Source organism: Podarcis pityusensis (genome assembly GCF_964106645.2).
Source record: "Podarcis pityusensis genome assembly, chromosome: 12".
Taxonomy (NCBI): domain Eukaryota; kingdom Metazoa; phylum Chordata; class Lepidosauria; order Squamata; family Lacertidae; genus Podarcis; species Podarcis pityusensis.
Window position 1 is genome coordinate 45,291,998 of NC_138037.1, and position 15,834 is coordinate 45,307,831.

The 15,834-nt window shown below is 43.5% G+C and overlaps 1 protein-coding gene across 12 annotated transcripts in view; it reads right to left on the reverse strand.

The window, feature by feature from the left end:
• The window catches only part of LOC308459531 (uncharacterized protein), a 113,146-nt gene that overhangs the window by 43,616 nt on the left and 53,696 nt on the right, over positions 1-15,834 (reverse strand). For 10 of the 12 annotated variants that reach the window (XR_013978080.1, XR_013978081.1, XR_013978082.1 and 7 more), the window contains one exon: positions 12,048-12,180. Coding sequence is in view for 2 of the 12 variants with exons in the window: in XM_080975150.1 (XP_080831276.1) it covers positions 12,048-12,180 (133 nt within the window). In the remaining 10 variants the exon portion in view is untranslated. Of the gene's footprint in view, positions 1-1,095; positions 1,344-11,414; positions 11,571-12,047; positions 12,181-15,834 lie in introns of those variants that run through there. The other 2 variants (XR_013978086.1, XR_013978089.1) reach the window with 2 other exon arrangements.

Sequence of the window (15,834 nt, forward strand, 5' to 3'; positions counted from 1 at the left end):
AATAAGTGTAAGGAAGATAGGTTATGGAAAATTAACGTATCTTTAACTGTTTTATTTTGTATGTTTTTTTTATTATTATTACTTTTTACTCTTTTGCTATATCTTAAAAACTTTTTTTTTTTCATTTTTTCTGTATTCTGTATTTTCCTGTATTTTTTGAAACTTTAATAAATATCATTTAAAAAACAAAAACAAAAAAACCAAAGAGCGCCTTGCATGAGCAGAAGGCCCTTTTGCATGCAGGGGGTGGGTGGGTGTCGCAGGTTTCCAATTCCTTCTCCCAAACCGGCACCCCCTACAGCACAGCCCCCATTTACGAAACTGTGTTCTAGAGGTTATTCTTCAGAGTTATGAGGAGTGCCGTAAAGCCTTTCCTCCTTCCAGGAGGGGAGGGGTTGTGAGCGGGAGACGATTCCCGCGTCATGCAGGGGGCGCCCCACCCCCTGTTTCAACTCCAGGGCTGGCGTGCCACACCCCTTCCCGGTTGGGCACCCAATAGGGAAGCTCGGCGGGGGCGTGGCTTGCTGCTCAAACGCAGCCGCGCCAGCCATCCCCACCATTGCACACACATTTTCTTCGAGTCACCCACCCTCCACTCCCTTTAGATTAGCTGTTCCTGAGACTTTGCTATGGACCTCTGCTTGGTCGCCCTGTTTAACCAGGGGGCCTGGTAGGAGTTTTTCCCAATTGGCCCGGCCTCTTGGTTTTTTTCACCTACCTTGTAGCAACCGTCACAACTTTAGTGGTATTTGGCGGTTAGGCATTGGAATGTGTTGTTGGTGTTTCGGGGGGCAAGGTGTGGCCATTGCCTTCCCCGACAATTTTGGGTATTCCGCTAAAGGAATCCGGCGGTCGTGGATCCTGTCAGATGCCCATGTGGCGGGGGGCCATGGCACGACCCTCGGTGACATCAGGAGAGAGCCTATAGTTGGATTAGCATCAACAGGCTCCCCCTCCTGGTGGTTAACCCCTCCTCAGACTCACCCCTCTTCGAGTGGGTGGAGTCTAATGTTCCGTGGTCCAATGCCTAAGCCAATACCTTCTCACATGCTGTATCAATAAAGTTGTGGCCTTTACCTTACCCATTAACCTTACATTCTGTGTCCACGTGTCTTTATTCCCCAAGCGGGGATCGGGTCCCTCGAAGAGGGAGCAGAAAAGCCTCCTTGTATGACCAAGACTTCTCTTTTGGAGCAAAGTCATTGCATCTGATTGCTTCTCCATTGCTACTAAGGTCCCATTTCTGGTGCTGACATGATGGAATTGCTCGTCCAATACTTATTAAAGAATGTTGGATGAATTGGTAATGTTGAACTTTGCCATTTCCATGCAACTTTTAAGATCTAAAATGTAAATGATTTTTAAAAAAAATTAATTGCAGTTTGCCCTCTCCTCTTTAACTGAACTTGAACAGAACATTTGCTGCAATGTGGGTTCAGATGTTGCTGCGACAATTTCCCCCTCACCTCAAATTCACCTTCCCACATCTAGAGTATCTACCAACATAACCCCATATTCTGAAACTGATTATATGGAAGACCAGTTCTATGATGTGATGTGTACCATCCCTTTCCCACTTGGCATTCTTTATGATATTGTGTTTTAAGCTGGCCTGGCCTGCGATCATATTTCTATTAGCACATTCCAGAGGGGAGAATTTATTCTCTCATGCAGGTATGAACCCTTGACTCGCACTTATAATAACGCCACAAAGGTTGGAAAAGTAATGTTATTCCTCCCCCGCCCCAAACCATATAAATATCCATACACAAATAGACATGCACACACACACACACACACACCTGACAACTGCTGTAAACTGAATAATTTAAAACCGGGGGGGGGGGGGGATAGCAACACTGGAAGAAGAAAAATCAGAAATTCAGGAAGCTGTACAAGAGGCAGGCTTTGCTATTTTTGCTCATGCTCTTTTCGTCTGATTTAGTGTATTTCTTCTGAATAGCAGTATCAATTAAAAACTCACTTAGCACTGGGATTTAGATGAAATTTTCTTTTACTTTCAGAAGAAGAAGAGGAGGTAGTAAATTAGACTTAAAAAGCATCAACAAAACCAGCCTAGATCCCAAATATACTGCTTATTTGACAGACTCATATGAAATGTCTGAATTTGACTTAGAAAATAAGTTTTGTTTGTTTTTTGATTGATTGATTGATTTATAGACCACCCTTCATCACAAGATCTCAGGGCATTTCACAAGATAAAAATATAAGGTAAAAACACAAATAGTTAAAAACAGCAAAATAATAACCCACTTTCCCACATTTCAAAGGCTGTAGAATGTTAATCAGCCAAAGGACAGGTTGAGGAGGAATGTTTTTGCCTGGTGCCTAAAGATATATAATGAAGATATATAACGAAGGTGCCAGATGAACCACCCACAGTGGCCAAGTGGGTGGATTAGGTATGACAAATGTTTGTATGCTTATAACACCATTAACCTTGCCGTGCAAGATTTCACCAGCCTAAAATGGTTACTTGCACCTCCCATATTCACACAGTGTCCACCTGATGCCCACCACACAGAACAAGTAGGTACATGACCGGAGGACAGAGAAACTAAATAAAATTAACCAGACACGATGACCAAATTTCTCTCAGGACATTGGCTGTTGATTGCTGGTGGCGAAAGAAACTGCTTCCCTTCAGATCCCTCTTCGGCAAAACTGTGACTTTGTCGCAGGGAGATTCATTAAGTTCCAAGTGTAAATAAAACCAAATGGTTCAAAATTAGTCTGTGTTTTAGCTCAGAGTTCAGTAACTAGCAGGTTTAAGAACAAAAAACAAAAAAGCAACTGAAGTTTGCTCCCCAAAGCTTCCTTGAATTTCCCAGTAAAAGTAACTTAGCAAAAAGCTAAGAGCAAATTTTCACAGCCAACATTTGGATGCTCTTGTCCCACGATCATGTACCTGTGGGTAGCTGGTTGTCTCAGACTGAGAAGATAATCAAATTAGAGCATCTGAAGATGCTTTTGTCCACGGACATCTGCTAACTAGGTCAGCATTCCCGTTTCCCCCATTCCTGTTGGCGAATCTTCTGCAACCATGCTGGTAAGGTAAAGGTAAAGGTAAAGGGCCATTAGGTCCAGTCGTGGCCGACTCAAATACAAGATGGGTGACACCTGGCTTGAGAGCACAAATACAAGATGGGTGACACCTGGCTTGAGAGCAGTACATGTGAAAAGGATCTAGGAGTCTTGGTTGACCACAAACTTGACATGAGCCAACTGTGTGACGCGGCAGCTAAAAAAGCCAATGCAGTTCTGGGCTGCATCAATAGGAGTATAGCATCTAGATCAAGGGAAGTAATAGTGCCACTGTATTCTGCTCTGGTCAGACCTCACCTGGAGTACTGTGTCCAGTTCTGGGCACCACAGTTCAAGAAGGACACTGACAAACTGGAACGTGTCCAGAGGAGGGCAACCAAAATGGTCAAAGGCCTGGAAACGATGCCTTATGAGGAACGGCTAAGGGAGCTGGGCATGTTTAGCCTGGAGAAGAGGAGGTTAAGGGGTGATATGATAGTTCAAATATATAAAAGGATGTCACATAGAGGAGAGAGAAAGGTTGTTTTCTGCTGCTCCAGAGAAGCGGACACGGAGCAATGGATCCAAACTACAAGAAAGAAGATTCCACCTAAACATTAGGAAGAACTTCCTGACATTAAGAGCTGTTCGACAGTGGAATTTGCTGTCAAGGAGTGTGGTGGAGTCTCCTTCTTTGGAGGTCTTTAAGCAGAGGCTTGACAGCCATATGTCAGGAGTGCTCTGATGGTGTTTCCTGCTTGGCAGGGGGTTGGACTCGATGGCCCTTGTGGTCTCTTCCAACTCTATGATTCTATGATTCTATGACTCTGGGGTTGCAGCGCTCATCTCGCTTAATTGGCTGAGGGAGCCGGCGTACAGCTTCCGGGTCATGTGGCCAGCATGTGGAGAACCAGAGCAGCGCACGAAAACGCCATTTACCTTCCCGCCGGAGCGGTACCTATTTATCTACTTGCACTTTGACGTGCTTTCGAACTGCTAGGTTGGCAGGAGCAGGGACCGAGCAACGGGAGCTCACCCCGTCGTGGGGATTCGAACCACCAACCTTCTGATCGGCAAGTCCTAGGCTCTGTGGTTTAACCCACAGCGCCACCCGCGTGCTGGTAAGCAAGTGCAAATGATAAGGCAAATCTCTGCTGCACTCACAAGATGTGGGGCTGCAGCATCAACCCTTTTCACCTTTCATGCATGTGCCATGTGAAATTAGTGATAGTCTGCTCCAGAAACTGAGGTCTAGACTGTGTGGGCTTCTGTTATCCATAGTTATATTTTTAGAACACAAACTTTGCCTGGTGAAAAATTCAAATAACGGAGAGGAATTTTGTATAGTTTTACTTGCTGAGAAGTTTGAGTGCAACTGCCGAGTTTTTGCAGGTAGAATCAACCAACAGAAGACCTGTTTATTGTGTATTCATCTAGATTTGTTTGCAGGGAGATTAGATGATGTTGGTTATTTAATGACCACTCATTCTGATTTGTTTGTGGGGATGTTAGACAATGTTGCATCAAAACAGCATTTAATCATATATGGAATTTATACAGTGCTTTAGAGCAGGGATGGGAAACTTTCCCCCACTGTCAATAATGACACTCCCTGAGAGGGTAATATATTATTGCAATGTGTTCCATGTGGGGCTGCCCTTGAAGATGACCTGGAAACTGCAACCGGTCCAAGATCGAGCTGGAGTTCCTGTTAGAACTCTTATAAACCCTGGTTTTAAAACAGCTGCATTGGTTGCCAGTTCATTTCCTGGCCCAGTTCAAGGTGCTCGACAACTTAGCCCCCAAAGATCTGAGAGACTGAATATTGAACCTTTCGGGTGTCACGAGCAGCAGAGGGCTCTCTCGGTAGTTCCACTGCTCAAAGAAGTTCAGTATGGCAGCAGCCCAAGAGATGGTCTTCTTTGTGGTAGCCCCTAAGTTGCAAAACTCCCTCCCCACATAGATGAGTCCGGCAACTTCTTTTTTTGTAAACCACTTTGAGGGGAGTTTTTTTTTAAAAAAAAATAATCATGTGGTGTATACATTTTAATGAAAATAATAATAAATATACAGCTTTCATTGTGCGCTGAAGATGCACCTCTTTACCCTGGGGTCTCTGAGATGCATATTTAGGAGACCCAGCCTGTTCTTGTGATTGCAACTTGTTCTAAACCATTTTAACATGGTATCCTAAAATGTTGCGACCTGCCCTGGAACCTTAGGGCAAGAGGCAGGTAATAAATCAAACTAATAATAGTAATAACAGCCACATGGAGGCGGTGGGTGGAGCCAATGCCAGCAATGGGTAGGGCAGCTCATCCTCTCTTGTCACTTGCTTCTCTCACTGTCTGCCTGTCTCTGTCATCTCCTCTTCCCATCTTTGCCCACCTGCATGAAATCAGGCTAAGGGCAACATGTGCCCTCACATACTTGTTATTTTATTTATTTATAAACTCATATGCAGTATCAAGGCGGTGCACAACAATATATACAGTGGTACCTCGGGTTAAGTACTTAATTCGTTCCGGAGATCTGTTCTTAATCTGAAACTGTTCTTAACCTGAAGCACCACTTTAGCTAATGGGGCCTCCCACTGCTGCCGCGCTGCTGGAGCAAGATTTCTGTTCTTATCCTGAAGCAAAATTCTTAACCTGAAGCACTATTTCTGGGTTAGCGGAGTCTGTAACCTGAAGCGTAAATAACCTGAGGTACCACTGTACAATAAAACATAAAACAGTATACAATAGAGCTGGGTGATATATCAATATATTGTCCAACAAGCGGTTTGAAGTCCATATCTTGATATTGGTTTCATAATTTTTGACCTGGCAATATATCACGAATCATGGTGTGGGTGTGTGCGTGCACGCTATGCAAAAATCACGATGTGGGGAAAACCATGAAGCTGGTGATATATTGTGATGTTGAAAACCATTTATCGCCCAGACCTAGTATAGAAACAATACGAAGGCCACCTCAACCTTTCAGATGTTTCTGGACTCCCAACTCCCATCTGCCCCAGTCAACATGGATAAAGCTCAGGGAACATGGGAGCTAAGGTCTAGTACTACCTGAAGGACCACAATGTCTGCGAGGGAAGCCTCCCCTGTAATGTGGGGACTGAGACTAGGTGAGCCAACCCTAAGTTCCTGACTGAGGCAAGGTTTGGACTGTAGATTTTTCTGGTCCAATCAGAGGAGCACTCCTCTCAAAAGAGGAGACTGAGAGGAGATATAATAGCCACCTTCAAATATCTAAAGGGCTGTCCAATGGAAAGAGGAGCAAGCTTGTATTCTCGTGCTCCGGAGGGTAGGACCCAAACCAATGGATTCAAATTACAAGAAAAGCGATGCCAAATAAACATCAGAAAGTACTTTCTGATGGTAAGAGCTGTTCAACAGTGGAATGGACTCCTATAAGAGGTGGTGGACTCTCCTTCCTTGTGAGTTTTTTAAGCAGAGGTTGGATGGCTACCTGTCAGAGATGCATTAGCTGAAATTCCTGCATTGCAGGAGGTTGGACTAGTTAACTGTCAGTGTCCCTTCCAGCTCTGCAGTTCTATGATTCTATGACTGAATCACAGCTGAGTCTGTTAGGCTGTTGAGCTTTTCTACCTGCCATTGCCCTTCTGGGCTTTAAAATGGGTTGGGTGGAGCAAAAAAAAAAAAGGAAAAGAAGACGGAAACAGGGGGAGATGGCTAATTGTGCTAATATAAATCCAGCAGATGGCAACCATTTAACAATTCTCCTCCGAGGCAGTTTTTGCATTATTCTTAAGATACGGGTGCTGGAAGTCACACCTGTGCCTGAAGATGGATGAAAGCACACTGTGCCAATGCAGTAATACATCTGAATGTCTTGGAGAGGAAATGTCCTATGCACAACGTGTCGGCTTTCTCTGCAAAACACACTTTATTATCATCCCTTGATCTTCAGCATTTTCAGAGAAGTAAGTGCCTAGCGACCAGGTTTGAGACTGGAGCAGATTTGCCAGTACACCTGCATGTACTTATATCTTGTTGATCCTAAACATTTGCTTTAAGGAGAGTGGGGATTGGTGGGGAAATCCTTTCAGACAGTTCTGTTACAAAACAATTGCTTCCTTACGGGTGGGGGACAGTTAACTGCCAGAGATTGCTCCCGTCACTTGAGAAACCAATTCAACTGGCCAGCCACGGAAAATGTGCTTTATAAAAAGGTTAGATTCGAAATGGACAGAGAGGCAACAGCTTTTTGTTCCCTCTGCGATGCTGAGGTTTGGAACGTGGCAAATCTATGTCCTCTTTGTGCACTGAAGAGAACATTATAGAGCCGTTTGTGCAGCCGGAGAGTTAACTGAATGGTGCCTGGTTGAACCACAGCCATTTATCTTGCTAAAATGACACAAACTTCATTAGAGCGAGCTGTCACACAGCTTCCCTCCTGATTAGTGATATGGCTCCACCAAATAGATGGAATTTAGTCAGACTGCAATGACTCTATAGTGTCCAGAGGAGACAGTTATACTTCATCTTCTATTAAACCAGAATAATTACTTCCTGGCTTTCTTTTCCAGCAGCTTCCTCTAATACCAATGGATCTTGGTGTTCGCTTTCAGCTGGCACTTCTGAATTCTATTGTCTGGATAGTGGCATTTCAATCTCTTTGATTTTCGCAACAATACTCCCCCCTCCCTTGCATAACTCTGACCCTTTTTTATTACTCTATTTTCTTGATCGTGTTTAAAGTAGCAATTAATAGCACAAGCCTAACCACGTCTACTCAAAAGTAAGCGACTGGAGTGATTGTTCTGTGGTATTATGGCAGTGGACAAAGCTGAAGTGTAACTATTGAATAAATGTGTTTTTAACTAAAAATAAATAAAAAGTAAGCCCTATTGAATTCAATGGGGCTTACCCCCAGGTAAGTGGGGTGAGTTTGCAAAATAACAGAGTGGAATCCTGCTGAGCCGTATCCCACCCTTCATTCAGACCTTCCTCAAAGGAGGTCCTGGGCTGCCCAGATGACAAGACCCCCCTCTCGGCCTCGCTAATGTGGTACAAAGGAGAGCAGAACAATACATTTGGCACCAGCTTGGCTGCAGGAGCTGCCAGAGGGAGGCAGACAAGACACCATCCAACCACTCTGGATTTGTGTAGGTCTTACTGAGCCTTTTCTTCTCCAGAAGATACTCTGCAAGGCAGCGGAGGTTTAGGATCAGAGTTTTCCTTCTCCTAGATAGGCTATCTTCCCAGGTTGACAAGCCTCATCTGCCCCTCACTTCCCTCTACAGCACGTGCAGAAACCACCTTCTTGACCTTTGGACCCACTCTTGGTCTAGTCCGCTCAATCTGCAGGAGCCTGTCTATGTAGGGAAGTCCCTAACTCACCAAGGGTTTGAGACCCATCAGCTATCTTCACCTGGTTTAGCCAGCCAATCAAAACCATTTCCTGGGGTGTGACCACTGTCGCATGCTGACAGCTTCTAGGACCCACAGGTGATAGCTGAGTACAGAGTGGGGACCAAAGGTGGACAAACTACTCCAGAAGGAGTATGTGTGCCCCATACTACCCCTCCCCTAACATCCCTTACACCACTTACTACTACTACCACTACTATAAGTTCTTTGTGCTTATTGCATGAGATCCAATCATTTCAGTGTTTAATTTTATTTCATTTTCTCCAGACAGCTACTAGGGGAAAGGGGGGTGGGGGTGGGTAGAAGAGCAATATTGAAGAATGTAAGCTTTGGGTGTAGAGAAATCGAAAGTATTTTTAATACCAAGCCTGGGTTATCATTTCATGTTGATTCCATCCAGATAATAAAGTCATTTATCATTCCAGTACCTGAGCTGATTCAATATTGGATGGAAAATGCTGATGATTAATTCCATTGATTCCCCTGAAATACTGGAGTCCAGTCATGACTTCTTGCTTGTACGGTTTTCGATTTGGGGAGGGAGCAGTAATAAATAAACCATTGATTACAAAATGGCCTAGACAATGCTTGACAGGCCTGATTTACACCTGTAGCTCCTCTTGCTGCGCCTCGTTAATATGTTGCAACTGCTGTTGACAGAAGAGCATCTCGGCCGTGACACCCATGAGTAATGCTGCAAGTTAGTCACTACAATGCATGTCAATTACACAGGGTATGCTTTCTACGGACGGTAGCTTATGCCAGATAAAAACTATTAACTAAATAAGCTAAGCCATCGGCATACGTTGTCTATCACCTTATGTGAGAAAAACATCCATCATAAATCTCATGTAGGGCCACACTGTATATGAAGTTAGGGCTGCACACAATCATTAAACCCTCCATAAATCAACAGCGTTACAGAAATATTATGCTGCGCTACTCCCCCACCCCCTTGATTCTACCTTTCCGTAAATTGCTAACGCCTTTCCAGTATTCTGTTAGGAAGGAGCGCGGTGGAGCTTGCTGAGTTAGGCAGGAGAAATGTATCACAGCTTCCGCACAAAAGATGGCTTTGCTCACGTGTAAGAGTAAGATAGGCTTCTTGAATTGTCATGGTTTATTGTGAGCAGTCACTGCCCACCTTATGGCACGGCATACATGTGCTCAGTGTAATTCAATGTAATACTGGTGATAATTGCCTAGCTGCACAGAGTGAACTCATAGGCTCTATCCATTTGAAAAATAGGTGGCAGGATGCTTTGAGTATGATGCCTCTGAAGACAAGTGTACAGTGGTACCTCTGGTTACGTATTTAATTCATTCCAGAGGTCCGTTCTTAACCTGAAACCGTTCTTAACCTGAGGTACCACTTTAATTAATGGGGTCTCCTGCTGCCACCTTGCTGCTGGCGCACAATTTCTGTTTTCATCCTGGGGCAAAGTTCTTAACCCGAGGTTAGCAGAGTCTGTAACCCGAAGTGTTTGTAACCCGAGGCGTTTGTAACCTGAGGTACCACTGTAGTTGGAAGGGACCCAGTGGTAACCTCACCTCTTGCAATCAGGGAACCGCCAGAAGGCCATCGGAGCTGGACTTCAGTGTCCGGGCTGAATGATGGGGGTGGAGACGCTCCTTCAGGTCTACTGGGCCGAGGGTGTTTAGGGCTTTAAAGATCAGCACCAACACTCTGAATTGTGCTTGGAAATGCACTGGGAGCCAATGTAGGTCTTTCAGGACCAGTGTTATATGGGCAGGGCAAAATGCAAAAGGGAATGCAGGAACAGGTGTGACTCCTAGCTTTTGTGCAGCAGACTATTTTCCAGGTATGCAGATGTCTTCACTTACACCCCCACACTTATCTCTATCCTCCACACAGACAGGTTAAGGGGCAGTGCAAAGAATCATCCCATCCAGGCGTAAAACACTTGAGGATAGATCAGAGCAAGGCTGTTGAGGGGCACAGCCTGGGAATATGGGTGTGGCCTGAGGAAAGCCCTGAGGGCCAGACAGAAAGGGCTGGAGGTCTGCATTTATTCTCCTTCCACACCCACCAGGCTTAGGCTCCGCACCCCTGCTCTACACTGGATGGCAGTGGCTTTCCAAGGTTTCAGGTAGGAAGCATTTTCCAATCTTACCTGGAGTTGCCAGGGATGGAACCTGGGGACTTTTTACATGCAAAGCTCAGGCTCTTACTAAGGAGCTATAGCCCAGCAGACAAACAGTTAGTACCAGTATGTGTTGGATGGTACAAGTTGGAATATTTGTTGGGCTAGGTACTTTGTAGACTTATTTGCAAGGCCTGACATACTAGGAAACACACGCGTGCGCGCACATACACACACACACACACACACACACACATCAGTGTTGTCAAATAAACAACACCGAACAGCATTCATTTTTACTGCAATTATTATGGGTGTATCACACCAATAGCAGCTCTTGCTAGAGAGCTGCCGCAGTTAAATCTAGCGATGTTCTACTAAATATTACTCTTCCCTTTTTCTTTTAACGATGTAACTATATGCCTGCCATGCCTGAATTCTTCATGCTTCTGAGCTGGAATAAAGCACGAGAATAAGTAATGTTCAGTGTGCATCACCATGTAAAATCAGGCAAAAATCAAGACTGTGAAGCAGGCAGGCTGCAGAGATGGCCAGCCTTGCATTAACGCCAGTGCTGTACATCTGCTATGCATTTTTAATCTATTTAAATAATGCAGGCTTTTACTCACAGGAAGAAGCTTCCAAAAGCAAATAATGAGAACACCTAATTTAAGGAGGAAAACATCCAAATGAGCATGTCGTGTTTATTTACTTCTTTCAAAAAAGGAAAAATCTGCTCATTCACATCACTGTTAACCTTATTACATCAAAAATCCCTGCTCTAAAGCACTGTATAAATTCCATATATGATTAAATGCTGTTTTGATGCAACATTGTCTAACATCCCCACAAATAAATCAAATGCTGCATGAAGGATTGCTTTGCAGTAGCATTCTAACCATGAGTTTGTGCTTTTTTAAAGATGCAGAAGCAGAAAATGGTTTGTCTCCATCATTCCATTTTCCTGTCAAGTGATTCTTGCTCAACTCTTCCAGTTCCTTGATCCTTTTTGCCAGTGTGGCTTGCAAAATGGCAAAAACATGCACAAGCCTAGTTAGAATGGTAACTGCATCTCAACCAATCAGATTTATTTCCTCCGCACCAAGTCCCACCTCTCATCTCCCCATTTTTCGGCCCATCTTGTTCATTAGGTAATCTTATCAGAAAGCTTGCCCAAACACCCAGTAAGCACACCCTGCAGCGTTTAAACTGTACATGTTTTCCACCAACAGTTGGAAATAATTGCTATTATCACAGCATAATTATGCAGCCATCAGCATGCATAAAGAAAGCAGTGCATTATGCCCAAACTGACAATTTTGTTTAAATAGGACTTAAGGTGTGTCAAATTTTCATTAAGGAGTTTGCTTTTGTGAAAATACAGATTGAATAAGGACACGATCCACTGCATTAAATGTGGACTTCTTTAACATTCCAACTCCACCTGTGAGGATATAAAATATATTTGTTTGTTTTAAAGGCCACAAAGAAAACCTACTGATATTGAAGAAGTTGGGGAGGATGGAGCCTGACGCTGCAGCAAGGTGAAGTTCCATCTTTTCGTTTTGCAGAAATGGCATCTCTGTTTGTTGGCTCTTCACTGTGAGCAAGTGGAAATCCTGATGGAAAACCTGGACAAACAAACAAAATCTTAGGAAAGTGTTGAAATTTACATAGGGTAGTGATGGGCAAATCATTTTTCCAATCTCAAGTTTGGTGCTTCACATTTCCACATTAGTTTGCAATTTTTTAAAAAGGCAGTCCTCCTTAAAATTCATCAGCATTCCGGTGCAAATTTGTCTCAATATACACATTTTTTCTATGCAACTTTGCCTAATGAACAATTTATCGCAAACAAATTATCCTTAATACTAAGCATTTTGTTATGTTCCTTTTGCCAAAATAGTAATAAATAATAATAATAATAATAATAATAATAATAATAATAATTTATTATTTATACTCTGCCCATCAGGCTGGGTTTCCCCAGCCACTCTGGGCGGCTTCCAACAAAATATTAAAATACAATGGTCTGTTAAACATTAAAAGCTTCCCTAAACAAGGCTGCGTTCAGATGTCTTCTAAAAGTCTGGTAGTTGTTTTTCTCTTTGACATCTGGTGGGAGGGTGTTCCGCAGGGTGGGTGCCACTACCGAGAAGGCCCTCTGCCTGGTTCCCTAAAACTTGGCTTCTCGCAGCGAGGGAACCGCCAGAAGGCCCTCGGAGCTGGACCTCAGTGTCAGGGTTGGACAATGGGGGTGGAGACGCTCCTTCAGGTATCCTGGACCAGGCCATTTAGGGTTCTAATGGTCAGCACCAACACTTTGAATTGTGCAGAGTTTACTCTAGTAAGTGCATTTTTTTACACAGTGCTTGTCCGAAGAACTGCACTGCAAACTTTGGAGAAGAGCAAATTTCAAATAATGGTTGTGTTTCGGTTCTCATACTGTTTTGGCAAGTGTGAGGTAGGTACGTTTGTCTTTTAATGCGGACCAAATCAAATTTTTCCTGTACCTCTGAGTGATTAAGGGTGATTATGTGGTTAATTTAAAACTGATTAATTTTCTTACACTGATATCCTACTTTTCATCTATCATGGAACTTGGTTGGGGGAGAGGGAGCTTTCCATTCAAGTAGTAACCCAGGAACGTAGCATGGTGAGGGGCTGCCAGGGCGATTACCCTGGGTCATTTTTCTGGGGAGTGCGCTGTTCATGCTGCCCCCCCCCCCGAGCCAGCCCTGTGCTGCTTTGCGAGATGAGGATCATTCCAGTGTCGCAAAGGGGCTCAGGAATGGTGTTTCTCTGTTGGCGTCTGCTGTAGATTGCTGCCACCTGTAACTAGAATTAACACTGTGTCTCTCTATAAAAGCAAACATGGGATTACTGATTGTTTACTGCAGAATCCGACATGTCACCTGTTCCATGTCTCTGATACACAAAATATGGTACGTAGATCCATTGTTCAATATGCGTGTTATATGTTTTCTTTCCTCATTTGTTAAAAAAACCCTACATTATTATGTTTATCTGTATTATTTAGCGTATGCACGGCTGACGAAGCCTGGCAGGGCGAAACAAGGTATTATTCCAGGAATCCTTATCTTAAGTTCTTTCGTCTGATACCTGCATACAACAACTATACTTTGCAAAGACATATGTGGAACATTACAAAGAACAAGTTCATTTTCTGCAAGTAAAGGTAAAGGTAAAGGGACCCCTGACCATTAGGTCCAGTCGTGACCGACTCTGGGGCTGGGGCGCTCATCTCGCTCTATTGGCCGAGGGAGCCAGCGTACAGCTTCCGGGTCATGTGGCCAGCATGACTAAGCCACGTCTGGCGAACCAGAGCAGCGCACGGAAACGGTGTTTACCTTCCCGCCGGAGCGGTACCTATTTATCTACTTGCACTTTGACATGCTTTCGAACTGCTAGGTTGGCAGGAGCAGGGACCAGGCAACGGGAGCTCACCCTGTCGCGGGGATTCAAACCGCCGACCTTCTGATCGGCAAGTCCTAGGCTCTGTGGTTTAACCCACAGCGCCGCAAGTACTGCTTCTTAAAGTTGTTGCGTCTGACACTTGTATTCGTAAAGACATACATGGAACACAAAAAAGCTTCTATTTGGACATTACGTATATAAGAACTGATCTATTTGTATTTCCTGTTCAAAATGTTGGTCTTTAATTGCTTCTACTTAATTTGATAATGTGAAAAGAGGTATGTTTATATGATGTATGAAGAATTCATATAGTTAAACACAGCCAGTTACGTTGGATTGTTAGTTGGATTTTCGTAACTATAGGTTTGATAGTGTTGTGTGTCTGTTGGCATCAGGGCTGGGCTGGCTCGCGGTGGGCTCTGTTTGCCCTCCACACCCTTGGCGCCATGAAAACACGTTCTGCCAGTGCAGTGACCAAACCCCAGACCTGCTTAATTTCAGCAAGGCTTGTGTTCCTTCAGACGACACTCTGGGTGAAAGCCAATGAAATTTTGTGACTCAAAGGACGGTGATTTTTACCACATGTGGTGGACATGTGATAAAATGAAAGAGTTTTGGGAACTGATCTGTAATGAATTTAAAAGGATGCTTAAATATACTTTCCCAAAAAAGCCTGAAGAACTACTGCTAGGTTTGATAGGAGACGGTATTAAGAAGACGGACCAAAGACTATACATGTATGCTACGACAGCAGCCAGAGTTCTGATAGCCCCAAAGTGGAAAACACAGGAGATACCGACTGTAAAGGAGTGGCAGACGAAGTTGGTCGAGTACGCAGAACTAGCAAAACTGACACACAGGATTCGCAGTCAGGAGGAAACAAGGTACCAAAAAGAATGGAGTAAATTTATGGTCTATATAAGTGAGACCTGTAGAAATTTGAAGACGTTAGCAGGACTGAAATAAATCTTATGTCATGGTTTAGTCTTTTACTAATGAAACTGTGAATTAAAGATTGGAATAAGAAAACCTGCGGAAGGGAAGGAGGGAAGTCAATGGCTCTATGGAGCATAAAGTAAGATAGATGTAAAAAGATTTGATATATTTGTTTGTTGGTGTTGGTGTATCTAAAATGAAAATTTAATAAAAAGCATATTAAAAAAAAAATTGTGACTCCTACTTACCAATGTAAAAGCGGGCACTTTTTCATGCCTTAAAAATGCGCAAGGTGGGTACACCTTGTGCCTCTTTTTATGGGGTGGAAAAGAAGGAAACAGGAAGTAATTCAGTTGCACTCCTCATTGTTCCTCTTTATTGCCACATCTAAAATGTGTCTCAGATAAGGAACAGAGATATATGTGTAAAGCAATGGGGGGCGTGGGGGGGGGCGTGGAAGAATCATCCCATTTGCCTTCTGTTTTGTCTCTCCTTGACAGCCACATGTGCAAATAGCAGCTCTTCCTCCTCTTTTAATGAGATTTCCTGATCTGAGGAGTTCCATAATCTCCTGAATGACAAAAAGGTGCCATCAGAAGATGGAAGGAAATATGAGAAAACAGGAAGTCCTGTTTCTCTCTCACACACACACACACACACACACATTTTTTAATGTTTTATTTAAGCATATTTACAAACAAACAAACAAACAAACAAACAATAAAGTACACACACCCATTGGACTCCCCTCCACCAGCACTCTTCATCTTTGAGTCATTTAAGTTCTTATTTACATTGCATATTATTTATCACTGTAATTCTTTTATCGTACTATTATGGTATAACATCAAGTCACCTTACAAGCTTAGTCTAAACATATCAGCATGTTATCTTTAGAGCAGTGTTTGTTC